Source organism: Oenanthe melanoleuca, chromosome 4, assembly GCF_029582105.1.
Source record: "Oenanthe melanoleuca isolate GR-GAL-2019-014 chromosome 4, OMel1.0, whole genome shotgun sequence".
Lineage (NCBI taxonomy): Eukaryota > Metazoa > Chordata > Aves > Passeriformes > Muscicapidae > Oenanthe > Oenanthe melanoleuca.
This window is the reverse complement of record NC_079337.1, coordinates 19,429,406-19,449,367: the sequence shown is the minus strand read 5'-3', so window position 1 is coordinate 19,449,367 and position 19,962 is coordinate 19,429,406. Positions and strand designations below refer to the sequence as shown.

At 40.3% G+C, this 19,962-nt stretch overlaps 1 protein-coding gene across 3 annotated transcripts in view; it reads right to left on the bottom strand.

The window, feature by feature from the left end:
- The window catches only part of BMPR1B (bone morphogenetic protein receptor type 1B), a 95,869-nt gene that overhangs the window by 16,743 nt on the left and 59,164 nt on the right, over window positions 1-19,962 (bottom strand). For all 3 annotated transcript variants that reach the window (XM_056489840.1, XM_056489841.1, XM_056489839.1), the window contains exons 2-4: window positions 10,400-10,556; window positions 2,830-2,932; window positions 1,771-1,873 (exon numbers count right to left, since the gene is read on the bottom strand). In XM_056489840.1, the coding sequence (XP_056345815.1) occupies window positions 1,771-1,873; window positions 2,830-2,932; window positions 10,400-10,539 (346 nt within the window). In that variant the 5' untranslated portion in view covers window positions 10,540-10,556. The remainder of the gene's footprint in view (window positions 1-1,770; window positions 1,874-2,829; window positions 2,933-10,399; window positions 10,557-19,962) is intronic.

Here is a 19,962-nt window from a genome sequence, read left to right as displayed (position 1 = left end):
CATACTAGGATACAGCAGTAACAAATGAAAACAGGCCTGGCACCAAGAATGACATATTAACTTAAGGCATTAGTAAAGGTGATGACTTCAGGCCTGTCCAGGCAAATTTATTAAAGCAGTTCCTGAAATGCATTTCTACAAAACACTGTCAAGATGCTGGTAGTGGGAGAGCTTATTTAAAAAAAAAAAAAAAGAGATCTTCTGAGTATGTTGAGTGACTTCATCACCTTTTGTCTGTCATGCTAAAATAGTCAACTTTGCAACACAGAAGAGACAGAACCCTGCTCCAACTCTCTGAATTTTTTTTTTTTTAAATATATTCTGTTTTTCAATGGGTCTGCCACCATGGTTCCCAAGCAATACTTTATTTACCCTATATACATACAAATCACACCCAGCATTGGTTCAAACAACTTATGCCACTTCTAAAAGCTTGGTTCATTGCTTTCTGTATAAGTAGCAGATAGCATTGCCAAATAACTAAAATCCTAATAAGATGGATGTCTAGCATTAGGCACTGATTCAGCATTTTTAAGTAGTCCTAATGTAGAATAAACTCATCCAGTAGCAAGAAGAAATCATGGCAGTGTTTTCCAAACTGGTATTTAATGAAAGACTAAGTAAGTGTGAACAAATATTGACTGCTTTTTGGAGCTTCTCTCTCAGTCCAAAGGACTTTTTAAAATTAAATAAGCCAACAAAGTAGTACATAACTCTTCTACTGGAAGTCAGAATTTTATGAGGTTTCGCTGCCTTAATGCCTTGCTGGTAAACCATGAAGTATTTACATACTGCTCTCCAAAGGCCTGACTCTGCAGCCCATCTGTGCAGCATTTCACAGGCCTGCAGGGAACAGCTTACATGAGTGAAGGCTCTCTCTGAGCATGCACTTGTGCAAGGATCTGCTGTTGAAATTGAGAGTGCATCTGTGCACGGATCTGGATCTTCAGCACAGAGCACCACGATGATAAATTCTTCTGCACTCCGAACTGACTCGGTGCTGACTGCCACAATTCCTGCTGATGCCAAGGGCTTATTAGGGATGAATTTACACTTCCTTAGGAAAGCACTTCTATAAAATGTACTCTGAACACCCACACAAAAATAGTTCTACCAGCTTTCAGAAAGTGACTTTTTAACAAACAAACAAACAAAAATGCTTAAACCTTGCCTCAGTATCTACTGAGTTAATAATGTCCATTTGCTCTCGAATAATTTTTTTTTAAAGTGTGTGAGTTCTTACCCTACATTTTATTTTCAGCTACATTTTTCACATTAAAAATACACTTCAGTGAGTCATTATTGTCTTAGTACAGGATGATCAGGTCTTACAAATACGAAAAAAGACTTCTGTCAACTTGAACCGACCAATTTGTGTGAATGACAGTAATGCATGTTACAGGAGCTGGAAGAGAGGATTCCATTTTATTATCAGGCTAACAAAAATACAAGCAAGAGCCATCCTCTGCCACAACCAGCCTAGGTTTGTGAAATGATCTATGGCAGCTCAGCAGGTCCGTGCTAGGACAGCATCATGCAACTCTAATGCATCCCCAATGTGTTTGCTGCATGTGTGCAGCAGAAATAACAGCAAGCATCACCACCACTCCACACACAACCTACAGGAATGGAGAGATACTGTTTAATGCCATTTATCTCTCTAATCACATGCTTTTGGATAGGGTGCTTCAGTCTGTGCTCTGTTTTTCCCTAAGGCACAAGGACCAACAGCAGGAAAAGATAATTACGACTGAATTTTCTCCCCCTTACCTCTATTCTTCAGTGGTGGCAGTGTAGGGTGAAGGTGTCTGTTACAGTAATCTTGGCCTGTGCAACATTCAATAGATCTTCTTTGGTGTGGAATGGGAGTGTCCTGCAACAAGCAATCCAGATAGACAGCAAGTCATTACCGTGTTGTAAATGTACACAGTCGTTCTGGCACTTGAAAGATGTGCTTGCTAGCTGGACTGCAATCTGCTACAGATTTCTAGGATGTGTGGAGGATTTCTAGGATTTCTGCCAACCAGCATATCCAGCAATATTTCATCCAGGTAATTAAGACATTAATTCACTCCTAAGTCACTCCTGTTGGTGCCTCAATGCTGGAGAAGGGACTGACTTTCTCTAATGATGCAAGTCAGAAGTGTGAAAGTCACATACATCCATCAGCTAGACCAAAAATGAGTTAATATGAGTATCCAAAACAGATTAGCCAGGATAATGCAGGAATTGCTGCGTGGACTAATTTCACTGCAGCTTCTGGTCTCGTGGGAAGCTGGATAAAATACCTTACATTAGCAATAATGATTAGATCATTCCTGTACTCATCTAAAACCATGTAAGGTTAACCACCTCAGAACCACCTTGCTCTATTTTCCACACCCCTTCCATTCTTGCAGTGATACTTGTTTTCCATCAGGTGACCACTGTACTTGAAGGGAATATCTGGCACCAAAATTCCCAAACCAAAGTGCAACCGCATGTAAGACAGATGTTGCTGCAGTCCATCAAATAATATCCTAACTAATTTTAGCTAGAAAGGAGATTTGATGAGTTAAGATTGCAATTCTCTAAATCCAAACTTCCTCTGAGTGGGATGTCACTAATAGCAGCAGTGCCAAAACCAAAAACATGAGTTGTTGTTATTGGCAGGAGCTATGGTATCATCTTCTGGGGATACAAATGCACTCCCTCAGTAATCAATGCAGATTAACTACCTGCTAAATGAACAGAAGTGAAAAACATGGACACAGCAATGTCTGCTGACTGCACTTCAATGGAAAACTATCAAAAATTCAAGTGACACTCTGGCAGAAAATGTTTCCTCACCCGACACTGGAAGTCCGAGCCCTCTAATCCAAGACATCCCTTGGTGACCAAATGTCCACCGGACTCATCTTCTTCTATGATGGTGAAGCAGTAGCCATCAGTGCTGTGGATTGGAAAGAAGGAATCAGGAAAAGGCACTGAAGTGAAAATGTGCTATTGAATATTGTCTTAAACTTGGTTCCCTGCCAGGCAAAGCTGCCATTCACAAATGGACACGGGGGCTGCTGCAGAGCAGCTCCTGCACAAACAGGGGAGGCTCTGCCTCGGAGCTGAGCACTTACCTGTGCACCACATCCAGCCTACCCCCACTAACAAACACCCCAAACACTAACAAACACCCCAAACACTAACAAACACCCCAGCTGTGGTCACCAGTGTGTGTTAAGACCTTGGAAACCTGCACACTGCAAGCTTCAGAGCTGCACAAGGAACGAGGTGTCGATATTTGCACCACGGTAGAGACCTGAAGAAAGAAACACTTTTGAGATACTGAACCTAAAATACTATCAAGAGTGATTCATGATTCCTGTTTTAATAATATTATGGACTGCAACACTCCTGTGTATGAGTCCTTGAGTTATCACCATCACCCTTCATAGATGTTTACTTGGGTTACCAGCCTGAAGTGATCCATAATGCTTCTGTTTACAGGAACGTGCACCAGGGAGGGCAAGTACACTAACAGATGGCTAGATGGTGCTGGTGATAAATGTCCTTCCTTCATGAAGGTCAGATGCCTGAATGCTATGAAAGAGGGAGTGGAGGGCATGGAAAGGGTGGCTGCATTTTGAGACTGCTGTACACTAAGTTCTCAGCACTCTGAGGGGGATACACAACATGTAAGAAACAAAACCTGACTGATTTGCAAGAAGAAGATCCAAAAATAAAGAAAAAAACTCTTTATTATAAGACATTTAAGTCACAGAAAAAAAAAAATTCTGTTATTTGCTCAGGAAAATAACATTGGCTATTATGTGCAATGAGTATTTTTCAGAAGAGAAGAAACAAACTCAGTTAAAACAAGGAAATAAAAAGAAAAAAAGATTAGAAAACTTAAATACAGCAAAATTCCACATGATTTGCTCCTTACTTGAATGAAACAAGAGTCTAAAGAGCATCAGCAGCAAAGGCAATGAAGATGTAGGAAACAAGAGCCACAGTTACACATTTAAGAGACAAACACAATTTGTAAGTATTAGCTACACGACCAAGAGATGCTGCATAGGATCATGTCAAACATTTTCTGTGGCATATTTTTATATTAGTGGGGCAGGGCCCAGCCACAGTAAGCTCATTACTGCAAATAATAATCTATCATGGGTTTACTGACTCCTGGATCTGAAAAGTAACCAGTTGCACATAACAAATCACTTTATTGGAGAAGCCAGGAGGATTTCTGCCCTTCTTTGACACTGCACACACAGTGAGGCAAAGGAGACAGTAACCCTTGTGAGCAGCAACCACCTTGATGTCATTGCTTGGGCTGAAAAGATAGGAACAACAGGATTGCCAAGAGAGACTGTAAGGAATCCATTAGAGTAGAATATTATATTAGATTAGATTTTATTTGTTTGCATGGTGCCTTTGATTCAAAGTAATGAGTAAGTTTAACCCAGGGGACAGAGCAACAAAACAATGAATTGCTATCAAGTAAAACACAAAAATGGACTCCACAGCTAACAGGCCATGGCAAAAAACCCAAAACTCTTGGTTCATCACAGAAAAGCAGGGAAAGAAAAAAATCAAATTGTTTGCAAAAGGGAGAAAAAGAAACAAAGTCAGCAGTTTTAAATCTATTTCTCTCACTTGTCATATGGGACTCTGATTCTTAGCTCACTTCTGAAAATTAAATTCAGGTTCCTCATGCACTTCAGCTCCTCTAAAAATTTTACTCTAAATTTAAAAAGAAAAAATAAGTTTCGGTAGAGCAAAATAAAGAAGTTCTAAAGCTCCAAAAGTAAGAATAAATCATGCTCTTTACAGACCTTAGAATAATGAAGGGAAAAAAAATAGCATTGCTGAGCAGAATAAACACTGGTACTGCTTGGCTCTAGCTCTAAGAAAAATCCAAATAACAAAAAGTTTTCATGCAAGGTAAGAAATCATTATCTTTTTGAGAATTTCTCAGGTGCTTGGGTGAGAGGGAGAAGTGACTCTTTTGAAAAGAAAGAAGGATCTCCTACCTGCTTCCCTCCTTTGGGCCCTGACCTGTTCTCCTGGCTCACAGATGGACCACACACTGCCAGAAAAGAGCAGGGCACACCCCTGCTGCTTTATTGATTACCCACCTCACACCTGATTAGGGCAGAATTGAAACTGCTCACACTAACAGAGCCAGTAAGAACAAGTCAGAGATGTGGGCACAGTCTCAAATTTCATCTTCATTTTGGTTACTGCAGAAAGAGAAACATCTGTACATCACTGATACTTCAAAGAAGTAAGAAAAAACCTTTTCTCCACTTCCTAGAAAAAAAAAAAAAATCAGTAGTATAGAACTGCTATTTTTTAAAAATCTACAATGTGAATTCTGATTTTGCATAATTTGATTCTGCAAATGGTGTGTAAAGAAGGAATTCAATGTGCTGGTGCTGGATACATCTGGGTACACATCCAGTAACCTCCTCCACTGAAGTACCATTTTATTAGAGAATGGTGCAGGGGAGTGATTAAATTAACTTTGGATCCAATCACTAATAAGCACAGACTTGCTATGTCACATTTGCCAAGAGTGAATTCTTGCAGCCAAGTCAAATGCCAGGAAAATAAAGGGAGTTAACAGTGAAACACTGACAGATGCTGATATAGAAGGTGCTGCTACAACTACAGATGACCACAAAGAAAGCAGGGATCTTAACTCAGACCCTTCCTAAATGCCACAAGAGAGGAACCAAGGCCAACAGCTTTGCATCTGCTCACACAGATGTCCCCACTGGCCAGCAGCCATTTCTCACAGAAGCTGTGATTCCTCAGCTACCAAAACCTGCCTGCTGGAGATTTCCTGTCCAGCTCTGGGAGTGTGTGACACAGCCAGGGATGGCAACACATAAAAGCAACATCTTTCCCTCATTCAATGCCTATCACAAAGAGATAGGTAACTTTCATAATTTGATTTCAAATGAGTCCGTGCAAGTATTATTACTTTTTTTTTTTTACTCCTCCTCTTTATATTCCTCATTTTGATACCAGAAAAAGCACAAGCATCATTTCTCTTCTATCCAAAGTAACATGACAAATCTTTGCATTCTTTTTAAAATGATGAAAAAATCTCCTGTATAAAGGAGGAAATCTAAAAATTAACATTAAAAAATTGAAAGGCTAACGTTTAAGATCTCACCATAGCTCCTTTATCAGAAAAGATTCAGTTTTCCTTAAAATTCAAGTTGATTAAAACAAAAGTTGTCTGAACTCAGTGCTTTGGCCACTGTCAAAGTCTTTTCTACATACCAAATGACAAAGAAAATTCAGTCATATTATCTGGAGAACAGGAGAATGAAAATAACATCACTCAAGTGAGTTATCACCTTTGGTAACACTGAAAAAGCAACTCAATTATTTTAATGCTTTAGATAACCAAAGACACAGTTGGGCAGAAAAACAATCTAGTAGGCAACACACAGGAACTTAAACTTTATCAGCCCAATCTTTAAAACTGTCAGCATTTATTTGTGCATGAAAATAGAGTGTGACAAGGCACCTAATTAGCCTCTGCCTCTCCTGCAATCCCATTACAGTCAGAGCCAATTAGACCTAACACCACATTTTAAAATATGCAATTAATTATGATTAGACACAACTGTCCGTGCATTCACTTTGAACACAGAAAACTTGAAATGGAACAATAAAACAAGGTCCTGGTTGTGTTCAAAGCAGCTTTGACCATCTTTACTGAAAGCCTTTTATGAATCACACAGATGTTCAGAAAGAAGAATAAAGTTTTGAATGCAGCAGTCTGGCACACCCTTTACAAGCAGGGGGTTGTGAGCCTTCTCCAAAGGTTTTAACCACCAGGTCCCTGAGTGCAGCACCCCTCTTTCCCCTGCAGAGAGCCCTGAGCAGCGGCACAGGAGTGCCAGTCTCCAGCCAGGGAAGGGCTACTGCAGGAGCTGTCTCTGCCCTTTGTGCTCACACATCCCTGGGGAAATGGGTGAGTGAGGAGATCAGCCTCAGCTCCTGCTTTGGCCCCCTTCTGCCACACCTTGGCACTAACCCTCCCTTGATGAGCTCACCCTGTAATCTCCAAAACTTCACTGTGCTCATGGACTGCTCCATTTTTACAGAACACTCTAACTAGAGCTACAGCTTTTCTGATTAGATAGAAAATAATTCTGGCCTTTTTACCAGCAGTGTTATCCTTAGTTCTCTGAAGCACTTAAACTGCAGAAGTGCAAAGAAAGGGGAATTCTATGTAGGAACACAGCAGGCTGAAGAAGGATTTGATGTAGATGAGGTTAAAGAATATTGGCTTTTAAATTTCTACAAATACAATTACGGAGAGGATTTTAAATGGCCACCAGATGTCCTCATTTTTATATAAACATTCTGACTCCTGGTACTATGGGCCAGATATATACTTTAAAGTTGAATATCTGTGGTAGCAGATAAAAATCTTCATGTGAGATGACAGGCTGCTTTCTATGAGAAAATTTTAATGGTGATAACAATAGGGCTAGCTATTCTATTCTGAGAGTTTTAATTTAAACACAGCTGGAAATGCTTTTGCATTTTCAGAGGCTCTTGCTCCTGGGCTCATAAAATGCCTCACTGCTTTAGTAAGATCTCTGGTAAGGACACTGGTGCTCTCCAGAGGCCAAGCCCTGGCTGTGGATGTGCTCAGCAAATTTCCTGGGTGTCAGAGCTTTGCCAGGCCCTTGGGTGCCCCAGAACACACTGGCTTATTCCTCTTGGGCTGGCAGGTCCAAACTCTGAAGGTCCAAGCACAGCCCAAAGCTTAACAGATTGATAGAGCTGACAAGAGGTTTGATTTTTAATTTTTTCTTAGAAATGTAAAATGCAAAATGCTTCTAGCTGCTACATCTGAGAAAAGCAGATAATCAATGCAGTAACTTTTTAATCTGAAGCAGTAAATTTATTCTTCAAACACTCTGATCTATACTTCTTGAACTTCAAAATGGAGAAACTTCCTTTATAGTGATGCTCAGTGATTCCCTGAGTGCTTTAAAATTCTGCCAACAGTCATTCACACAGAATAAAATACAAGAGTTACTGCCTGATTAGTAGGATCATCCCAAAACTCAGGGGAAACTAATAATCCCTGCTAACCTGGTAGGTTGTGCTCCAATCTTTTGAGACTTGGTCTCTATCCAGCCAACTAATCAGATACATGATAACCAGCTAACCAGACACCTAATAACCACTCTTTCCCAAGAGCAGGCTCAGGATCTTCTTTTCTCTGTAACCCATAATTCCAGCTGTGTAGTAGGGAATTTAAAAAATTAATTATTACACTAACAGGCAGATGCAGGGAACACGTGGGGTGCTGAGTGCTTCACACCTCACTGCAGCTCTCACACCAAGGCAGTGGGAGCCACAACAATGATCACTATCATGAACAGGATTACTGCTGACAAGCCATGAAGGCAGTGCATTTAAATTAATTTAATTTGTTTTCTATTACTCCAAACTCCTCAGCAATTCTTCACTTACACTGTTGCTCACTGGGCAAGTGGGCAGGTGACAGCACAGGGCAGGAGAGAGGAGCTGATCTAGAGCAAGTCTCCTGAATGTTCCAGGAAACTCCTGACTGGACAGAAAAGTGATGAATATTTGATGGATAAATTCCAGCTTCAATTATTTTGATGTCTGAATTGGAAAAAATAATTCTGGCAGCAAAGCAGAACATTCAAACCCAAAGTCTTCAAGGATTATGAAGACCAAAGGGGTTACAATTTTGTGTTTTATTACCACTTAACTGCCTATCCTTGGGCATTAACACCTAAAAAAAAGTTTGACATGTGACACCATAAAGGAGACTCTGAAGAGAGTTTCTTTAAAGTACTGCAGTGAGGGAAAATGCAGAAATCCATTCTAACAGGACATTTACTCATAGTTCCATGAAAAACACTTCATGTCAGTGATGCCTTCAAAGCAACATGCAACAGCAGGCCTGCCCAGCTGGGGGATAAACCTTGTACAGCCAGTTCCTTAGCACTGATCCCTCTGTGCTTCCTAATTCATGGATTTAAGAGTCAAATTCCCTGTTGCTGCATGTGTGAGACAGCACATATGAAAGCTGTGGCTCTTGCTGGGCAGGAACAGGAAACAGCTGATTCACACTAGGGGATCTGCAAATTGATATCAGAGTGGGGTTTTATAGCTTTTTAAATGGACTGTCATGTGAGAGCAGCTAGGTCTAACTCCTGGCTGGAGCATGGGCTTGCAGGAAGAGGTTAGAAAGGGGAAATGGTATTTGCAGCTGTTATCAAAACTTTGATATGTTTTAGTAGGAAACTGCAGGCTGAGGAGAATTAAGTCAGGCTGCAAAACCACACTCAAAATTCCAACAAAACAATCAGTACCTTCAGCAACCTTAGGCTTTCCCTGTTTATCTTCTAAATAGTCTGCCTTGAAGAGCTGACACCATGTGAGACAATCTCACCTCAAACAGCACTGCCTCTCCAGCTGGGCTCACATCTGTGCCCTGCTTCAATGCTTCTCTGACCCTCCCACAGCTACTGGCTGACAGCTGGTATCTCCAGTATCACACCTGCCCTAGCCAAGCAGAGAAGTTCCAATTCCTCATATGGAACAAGAAGAGCTCAGCCCAAATTTGCTGCAGCTAAAGCAAACTGTGCCTGCACCCCAAGCCAAGACAGAGGTTCATTCAACCTTCACTCAGTAGCACCCCAAGAGCTGCTTTGGGTAGGGGAACAGCAGCTTGGTCCCCCCACAGGTGCCCTCAGTCACCTCTGCTCACTTCAGCCAGTGCTGAGGAGCTTGTGCACATCTGGACCTGCCTCTCCCCCAGGGAGCCAAAAGGTCTGAGAAAGCAGAATCCAACCCAATGAGAAATCTGTAGAATTCTACACTCAAAATTAAACAGAAGGCTACAGCTAGTAGACAAAAATACTCAACACTTCACCTCAAGATAGATTTCCTTTTAGCATGGAAACAAACAAAAAAAACCCCACAAATCCAAAACCTTAAGGATCTACAGATACAGCTGCCACAGACACAAACAAAGACCAGGGTTCTTATAAGCAGTATTCTATTGAGAGGAATTATAAATCCATAAGCATTTATTGACATTTCAATATATCTCCATTAGGTCTCCTCTCATTAACTGCATGCACCTCTAAAAACAAATGCCAACCTTCAGAATATTTCATATGCAATGCATTAAAAAAAGTATTATCTAAAATGATAAATATGTGTATGTCCTAACAAAACAACCATTGCAGCCGATATCTAGGTAAAAATTACTTCTGATTTTTAGACACAGTGAAAAACAAGTCATTGACATATTACTGCTTAAAAAACCTGCAACTTGATATTGCTGAGCTACCACAAGTCTCTTTTCCCATGTATCATCACAGGTATCTGTCCCACAAACCTGCAGGTGCTGTTGACTGAGTCCTCAGGGCAGTGGTGGTGGCACTGGCAGGACAGCTTCTTCTGGGGAGGAGCAGGGGCTGTACTCTCACCATCTTTTCTGGTCTCCATGCCCAGCTTGCCAGAACTTCGCAAGGGCATGTTGTCTAGAAAACTGGCTGTAAGAGAGGAAGGAAAAGAAACAGTTCTTGTGCTGCAAGACTCAAAATGAAGGTTTTTAACTACTTCTACCTATCAAAATTTACTAAAGTTGTTTGAGTTGTTGAGCATTCACTACAGAGTGTTCTGCAGTTTGAAATGGTCGCTGTGGTTGAGGTTTATTGGGCCTCGGTGGTATTAGATCAAAGGCACTGATGTTCAAGTCCTGCCACTGCCAAGAGATATACTGTGCTTTTATTATTATATATTGCACAGTACAGCTTTTCTTCTATTGCATTACACAGGTCAAATCCTTGGTTACACCTCTGAGCTCCCTTTATCTCTACAGCACTCGACACAGATCTACATTCAGTGAACCCCATAAAAATCAGTGGGATTTATGGTACTCCAGGCAAAACAGAACATGGGCACACAATTCAACAAAGACTTAACAGAAAGTGATGTTCTTTCAAATTCAACAGCACATTCTGTCACTGAATTACAAAAGCACTGCTTGGAAAACAAGGGAAAGAGCTCATTTCTGTAAAAGGAAAGTCTATAAACAAAGTAAAAGAGAAGAATGTGGTTTTGGATGAACAATGCTGAAATATATGGAGGTGATTATTTCTAAAAATATCAGACTACTGAATCTCCATGGAACTGGTGGAGTACAGCTAGAGATGTTGGTGATAGGCTAGGAGCTGTTTGAGCAACCTCCTTCCCCCAGCTCTACTCATAATTATCAGCTTTCAGCCCTTGTGAAAGTTTTAAGCCTCAAAGACAAAAATGAGATTAGCATGAAAAGCTTCAACTGGCGGTTCCTCACTCTCCTTTTGGTTCCCTGTAAGAAAACTTACCAAAGGGTCATTTACAAGAAGCTGTCTCCAACAGTCTTGATTTGCTGTTAAGTCTTTATAAACAATTGGTATTATAATTATTTTGACTGCCCTTTACTCTAACATTTCTCCAAATCTCCATCATTAAGACTGATTTATCGTGGAGCTGACAATAAAAAACCTTATCTTTTTTAGCTCCCTATGGAGAGACAGGGTGGGCAAACAGGCAGAGGGGATGTGGACAAGTAGCTACACTTCAGGACTTGGATTGCAATCAACAGCTGAGGTGAGAGTGAAGCTGATGGACTCTGAAGCAGTGGAAGGCTGGAGGAAGCATGGTTCTACCAGCCCTTGCCCTTAGGAGGACTGAAAAAGCCCAGCCTGGGTTTCTGGGAGCATGGGACCAGCCAGGGCACATCACGCTGCATATCCCTCCTCGCCTGTGCTGGCTCTGGTAGCACAGGACAGGCATGGATAGGCACTGGGAACAACAACTGGAAGCCAGGCTTTAGTTTTCTGTAGTGTAACATGAGACAATGCAAGCTTATCCCCAGTAAAGTCAGAAAAAAGCTGTGACTTGTTAGCTCTGGGAGAAGTGGGGCTTTGCACACAAGAACATTTAGAGAAGTGCTAGTCTCTTTAACATCACAGCCCTTCCACATTCCTTGCACAATTAATAATATTAGGGTGATACACATGAAAAGGAATCATTCACCATGCCAGACTAATACTCCTATGAAACACAAAACTCACACAGCCTGACCTTTGCTCAGGACCTCTGTACCCCACTGAAACCAACTGGCTCCTTGATTAGCTCACCTGTTTCTAAAGTCAAACCAGAAAACCAGTCACAAAACATACACAAACCATGGGCTTGTAACCCTTGTGCCCAGCATTAAGATATAAACTGGATTCACAACACAACTGGCTGTCAGTCCCACACTGTTTTCACTAACATTTGGCAAAATCAAAACTAAATGCATGAGTGCATGCATATATGTGTTATGTGCTTGCAGTTGTACCTTAACATGAAGAAGATGCTTAAATTAAGGGGGAAAATGCACTGTTGTTTGTTTCTCCTAACACGATTAGGCAGCCTGTGTATAACAAATTAATATCAACAGATGTTTCCTCCCTGGGTCACAGGATTAGGGATTCCCTAAATTGTCTTCCAATCAGCAATTTTTATCAGCATTACCTTGTCACCACTGAATGAGGAATGTTCAACTATTAGTATTCCTGTCAAGGATTTTCAGACTATAAGCTGGCAACCAAGTGAACTTCTAGCTCAAGTGTAATAGTTTGCTCTATACATCATTTCCACAGCTCTTCCTACAAGCCACCTGCAGTTTTAGCAGGGATCTCTCCCCCACAAGGAGTGTAAAGACAAAAGCTTCTTACACCTAGCACAAAAAAATGGGGTAAAGGTTTGATAACACATTTGATGGTGTCTGAATATGTTAAATTTAGGCAGCTAAATACCATCCTAATAATATATACAACCATAGATCATTCCTTTTTCCAACAAGCATGTAAGACAGTTGTACCCCAACACAATCTGTGGCCATCACTCATCAGCAACGTGAACAGCTTCTGCAAAAACTTGCCATAAACAACAGCTTATGCCCCTAGACCTGGCGGTACTCTCAGATATAAGATGGTCAGAAGTTGCTGAATTGGGATAAAAAATCTGAAGTACCATCAAAGCATCGCAGGTGGCTATTCAGAGAGATGCAGTTTGGTTTTGGGAAAATTTAGGACTAATAGGCTGGCATTCAAATTTACACCTTCTGAGAGTTGGAATTACAAATGTAGCCGAGTATTTTGCTTCCACCTAATACCCAGTTGAGCACCTGAAGTTCATCATCAGACTGGAACAGATTCATCAAGTTCAGCTGAGTTTCTCAGCTTAACTATCTTTTTCCACTAAAATTCACCAGCATGTACAAAGCACCACAAGGACTGGCAGTCAGCTGCCAGGGCTTTGATGTCTCTTTGGAGTTCTGCTCTTGGGAAGTACTTCCCTTTCTAGGACTGGGACCACTGAACACTGTGATGTGATGGCCTCTGCTATCCATCTCTACCTGAGAATGGGAACTGTGTGCAGAATGCTACTGCTTTGTTTTTTCCATCTGTTAGTGTGCCTCTTCCTCCATGCTCTGTGGTCCTTTACAGAAAGGAGCATCTACAGAGATCCTGAATCCAGCAGAAGGAAAACAATGAAAATAAAGTGCTGTAAAATGAAAGTTATTCTCATGGTCATGAAGGATAATGTTAATGTCTAATTTAAACCCCTACTAACCTCCACTGTCAACAAATAATCCTTCTTGGATATAGTCTTCCATCAATCAGTACTAAGATTTGCAGCAAAATGCTCCATCATATGGGCAAACCTTTTCATGGCATTTCAGGGAGTTCTGCTGTAATTTTTTTGAAGTGTGAGAAGCAATCATAGATCCCCAGTCCACAATGACAATGAAATAACTATGAGGATGAATTCTAACTTGGTTTTAAACAATGTTGTTGTTTATTGGTTTGACAGGTCTGCAGGCAGTGGTACCTCCCACACAAAACGAAAATCACCTATTTAAGCTTCACATTGGCCCATGTAGGTGCAGAAAAAAATCTGACCTAAAGAGCCACTCTCTCAGTGTACATTCAGTCCTCAAAATCTCTGCCATGGCTGCCAATAAGCACTTCAGCCTCTGCCAGCTGTAGCCATAGTTATGTGATTTGGACAGAACTTCTCCACTAGGATCTGGATAAAGCCCAGTAACTCATTTCACACCGGCCCACAGCCATCAGATGGTAATGACTCTTGGGCACTGCTCCGATTCAACAAGTCTGGTAGGGCAGGAGGTGAAAAGCTCTTTATTCTGTTTCTCTGTATTCTGTGGTCTGAATTTTAAGCCATCCTGTTCCAGGAGGATGAAGAATTAGCAGTAGTTATCTTAACAGATTGATTTCTGTGCCACAGCTGTGAGATTTATGTGCTGTCAATGCAGTGAAGAAAGCAAATCTCTCATGACCTTGCAGGGGTTTGTAAGGAGTAAAAGCCAGACTTGCTCCTTCCCCAAACAGATGCTAAGGACAAAAAAATAAAGTATCAGATATTTGTGCTCACTCCTCTTTCTACACAGGGTATTTGAAGCCTCAGATTGGTTCAATACCATCCATTCACATTTCCCCAGTCTAACACCAGCATCCTGTGGCTGGGAGCAAGGCTTACTGATTCAGAGAAGGCATGCACCTAAGAAGCTCCACATGTCATGGAATGACTGTTTCAGCTGCTCCTTTGGACTGGAAATTAAGGATATTCATACAAAAGTGTCTAAATAGTAATTGAAAACAAACCAAAACAATGCAAACCTGAGAAGAAAGTCAGTCAACTTGATAAAATAGTTAAGATGGAAATTTTAAATCACAAGACTAAACCACAACCCTGCACTAATCTACATAGTGTGCTTTCTGTCCAAACAGACTTTTATTAAAATACAACACCCTGCTAGAGTTTCCTATGCCATAGCATAAACCACAGCCTGATGACTTCCCACCAGGCAGGGTTATACCATCAACATGATTGTTTCAGGAAAAAGGGAAATAAGTAACTGCTAACTCGCTGTACTTTACAGTTACAGATAAAAGAATTTCCATGGGATATTTTCTGGCAAATAGTCAGCAATGAAAACACAGCACAGTTAAAAGACTTGAAATAAATTACACCTCTTAACTCAGCCTGATCTACTGTATAAAATAGTCAAGAGGTAACAGTAAAACACTTTTTTATTGGTGATAATTATGTAACAGAGAAGGAAAACTGGATCATGACAGTTTCCCTTTGCTGGATATTCAAGGCTACCATAAAATTCAAGGAAATATCAGAAGCTGAGACCTTCATATTTTTGATCCAAAGCCACAGTAAACAAAATCTGGCATTAATACACCAGACAAAACAACAACAGCACACTTTGCTTTTTATAGTGTGATTATTTTGCACTAGTGAGCCCAAACTGGTACCAATCTGTGCTTGAAAATGTTTGAAAAAACCTTGATATATATCCACTGTAATAAACTGACATACTACAAAAAATGTAAAATTGTAGGGCTAATGTATGATTTGTACCATTTCCCACCTATGCTGGATTTCCTGTACAACAAAATACAGAGAACCTACAAGTTGCTCCTTCTCATCTGTGCATTTCAAATTTTAGGGTGGTTTTGTTTCTATTCATAATGCAAGTAAGGTCTAAAATAAAATGTACTTTTAAATAATCTGTCAAGGCAATTTTCTTTAAAACTGGTCCTGTCCATATTCACAGAATTGCCACTGAGTGCCAATATCAAGCATCCAGCACTTTGAACTATGTCTTTATTTATCAGAATTATTACCTAAGAAGTTTAGCATGTAGTGAAACAAGCTGTGACAAAGCCACTGAGAAAAGACCCTCCAAACTAAAACCCATTCCCATACTCACAACTTACAAAGACTTCTCTGGTAACACAGCCCATGGAAAATGCACATGTAATTTACTCTCTGTTTTCCTCATTTCTGATGCCCACAGCTAATATTTGACATATTTTTCATTTGGAAGATATTGGGAATTGTTTGGCACATTTTTCATAGCATGAGACAATGTACACAACATAAAAAAAAAAAAAAAAAGTAGAAAAGAAAGACAAATTTAAAATTTCCAAAGGAAAGTCCATGCAAAGTGTTTTATCCTGTCAGCTTGGACTCAGTAAAATCTATCCTTATCCACTGTAACTCCCCATTAATAAATATTCCCCAACTGTGTCAAACATCTTGCCTAATTCTACCTTCTACAATCCTTTGGTTTAATGTGCAAATGCTCCATAACAAAATAAAAGCTTTTAAAATGTAAGTTAGTCTTTAATATTTGCAAAGATGAATGAGCAGATAGTTCATATAATTCTCATTAAGACACCAACACAATTTTTAAATTTTTAATCCTTTTTTTAAGAAAGGGCTGTAGTGTTATATACAGCAAAGGTAAATGCGTTGGAGCTATCAATCTGGAACAATTAAATGTAAATACTTCATAAATACTAAGGTGACATCCAATGTCCAGTGTGAGAATGACAGATTCTTCTGGACAGAGAAAACAGAGATAGTGAAGGCTGCCTCTGCATCAGTGTCAAGACCATCTCTCAGCAATCTCTGACCCACAAGGAATGCTTTAAGGAAGACATTCCCTTCCTCAAGGAGGATTGGCTTAGAGAACAGATAGATTTGATAGCCATAAGTTCAAAGGCCCTAACAGAACACATCTGTGAGTGGTGAGAGAGCTGGGACACCCCAGAATGAATTTACTCATGATCATCTTTGAAAGGTTGTGGCAATCCACAGTGCATGAGAACTGGAATAAAGCAAATGCCACCCCAGTCTTCAAACAGGGCAGGAGGGAGGAGCAAGAACCTACAGACTTTAATGCCTGAGATGAGCTCACTTGGATAGTGCTAATAACACCAAGGGGGTGGGTTTGTTCCATTCACTCATGAGCTGGACTTGATGATCCTTGAGGATCCCTTCCAAGTCAGAATATTCTGTGAAAGGAGAATGATGGAGCACCTCATTCTGGAGGCCATCTCTGTCATCATGAATGACAGAAAAGTCATCAGGAGTGGTCAACATAGATTCACTAGTTAAATTATACTCAAAACAGGGAATAGAAATTAGAGTACAAATATGTCAAAAAGGCAGTTTGGATATTAACAAACAGCAGAGTCTGTGCCACACTCCACATTTTAAAAAAATATTTTTTAAAACAATACTGGAAGATTACTGTTGACATCCTATGGTAGTTATTTCTGTTTCTAAGCCCAGCAGATCACCACATACACTTGCAGTTCCAAACAGCAAACACCAAATATCATCATCAGGAGATTATGCAAATGTCACTACAGGTGATCTTGAAAATTCTCCTGAACAGCAGCAACAGGGGAAAGAGTACACAGATGGGAAGCAATGCAATGTGATACCATTGCTACTAATCCATGCTTTGCTGTCTGATCTTTAGGAAAGCAGAGAAGATTGCACTGGGCAAGCTGCAGATTTTACTTATTATCATTTCAGATCATATTGAGATTGAGGCATTCAGACAATGGAATTTAAAAAAAAAAAAAAACAGCAAGAGACAGCTTTGACCTCATGGATCTCTTAGATATGTTTAATAAATCACTGTCACTCCCGCTGCCTTTCCAAAGAGAAGAAACACAAGAGCACCATGAGGCTGAGACAAAAATAGTGCCTGGAAGATAAAAATACCAGCTAGCCATTCTCACCTCAAGATCAAAGACTGCACCTGGATATTTAAATATAATGAGCATGTGCACATGCCATGCTTGCAGAAACCAGTGCCAACACTGTTCAGAGGTGCCAGTGCCCTTCTGACTGACTGGGTTTGTCTGTTCAGGAGTAAATGTGACATAACCCCTGCTCAGCCTAAAAATCAACCTACTTCATAAATTAGCAACTCCTTTCTAATATCTGCTACCTTGGTGCAATTCCCTTTTTCTCTTTTCATAAGAATAAATTAGATAGTGTAGATTTTCACAAAACCAGAAGTGTCAAATAGCTGTTATGGCATGCTTATATATTTTTAATAATTTTTTTTTTTCAAAATCTGTGGCCATATATATATATATATATAAAACTTCCTTTAAACTTGGTTTATTGATTAATTTACCATGCTTCCAAATCATGAGGATAATGATATTTCCTACCAAATCCCCTTCCAACTTTGCTCAAGTGCTTGTCTATCTTCCAGAAGGATAGATTATTTGGTGTCTGAAAAAAATAACTAGTATTTTGGTAATTTTTCATGGATTAATGCCATCTGCTTCCCAAAATCCCATGTGTTTATGACACTCTCAGAAACTCACTATTGCTGAATGAAGTGCTCAAGGATCTCCAAGAATTCTTCTGCCTGGAGGCAAATGCCAACTCTGACAGGTCACCAGGCCAAGCAGAGTTTTAAGCAACTGAACAAGTGACAGCACAAATTCCTGCCCTGTTAAGCTGAACTGACTGCAGCTACTGTTGGCCTCACCACACACACTGCACAGGCATTTGAACTGCATGTGTGGAACCCGTGAGCCATGAAGAAAATCTTTGTGCTCATGAACGAGGGCTGAGGCACAAACCTTATCTTCTGCAAACACGGCTGAATGCAACAGAAAGTGTCATTGACTTACTCACTTTGACAGAAAACAAACAAATCCATTTAGAGGGGGAGGAAAGCATCTCCACTGCAAACCAAAATTAATTGCACTCATGGAACAACAACAACAATGAATTCTGACCGCAGACATAAGCACTATAGTTTTCCAGAAGTGTTTGAGCAGCCTGAAAGCATTTCCCCCTCTGAATGCTCCAGAGCTCATGTCTGGGAAAGGGATGTGTGCCACCCATGCCAGTGACACTGCCACCAACCCATCAACCTGTGCCCACCAACTTCCATGCTCGCCCACCCACTCAGACGTCTGCAAGAGGAGTTCCAGCCTCAAGCCCCCTTGTGTTTGCTTGCTTTGCTTTTATCCCAATGCCATGCAGATGTATCTTCCCAACTACACTTCATACACAACCTCAAAGCCTAAGAAATGTGCACTGCAAACACCCTTGGCAAGCTCACATCCCATGTGCTCTTCTCCTCCTCCAGAAGTTGTCACGAGATACATGACCACCTTTCTTTCATTCTCTACAAATTTCTCATCAAACGTAAAACTTCTTTTTTCTGTGTCCAGCCAGATATGAACAGAAATGAGTAGGAGAAAAAAATACATTTGTTTTTATTATTTGGCTATTTTTCCAATGAACTAGTATTTGAAATGCATATAACAGATGCAGCATTTTAATAAGCTTTACTGACATACACAAGCATTATATATCATCAAAGTTAGACAGAAGGGTGACCATCACTAAGGCTAAAACCAGTCCCAGCTGTGAAATCCATGCCCACAATGCAAACCTGGCAGCAAAATTAGCCTATTACTGCCAAAACATTTATTTTTAAATTAAATTCAAATCCAAAGGTTAACATAAATGAGAAAAAGTGAAACATCCTTTAAAGTTCAAGATCAGGCTGATTCCCAAGTACCAGCTCTTCTAAAAACCTCTTTTTTCCTCAATCCTCACCAAAGAGGAAATCTTTTGTTTTATCTGCAGTATTTTCTCTGTAAATCTATCACCTTTCTCCTTAAATCTAAACCAACCAAAAGTGCACCTAAAGGTTGCATCAGCTCCTGACACTGTCCAAACTCTGACCCCCAGCCCAAGTGAATTAATAGGAAATCTCCAGAGTGTGTGTGTGTGTGTGTCCCTGCAGGAACCAAAGCTGCAAACACAAGACCCTGTTGCTCCACATCTTGCCAGCAGAACAGCAACACTGCTTTTTCTCCAGTCCCTCTCTGTCCATTCTGAAGAACCCACTGAACTTCAGTGTTTAATTTCTTTTTCCCAGTGTCTTAAGTGCTCTGCTCAAAGCAGGCTTTAAAAAAAAATAATAAAATAAAATAAAATGAAAGAAAGAAAGAAAAAAGAAGAAGGGAAAGAGAAGGAGGGGGAAGCACA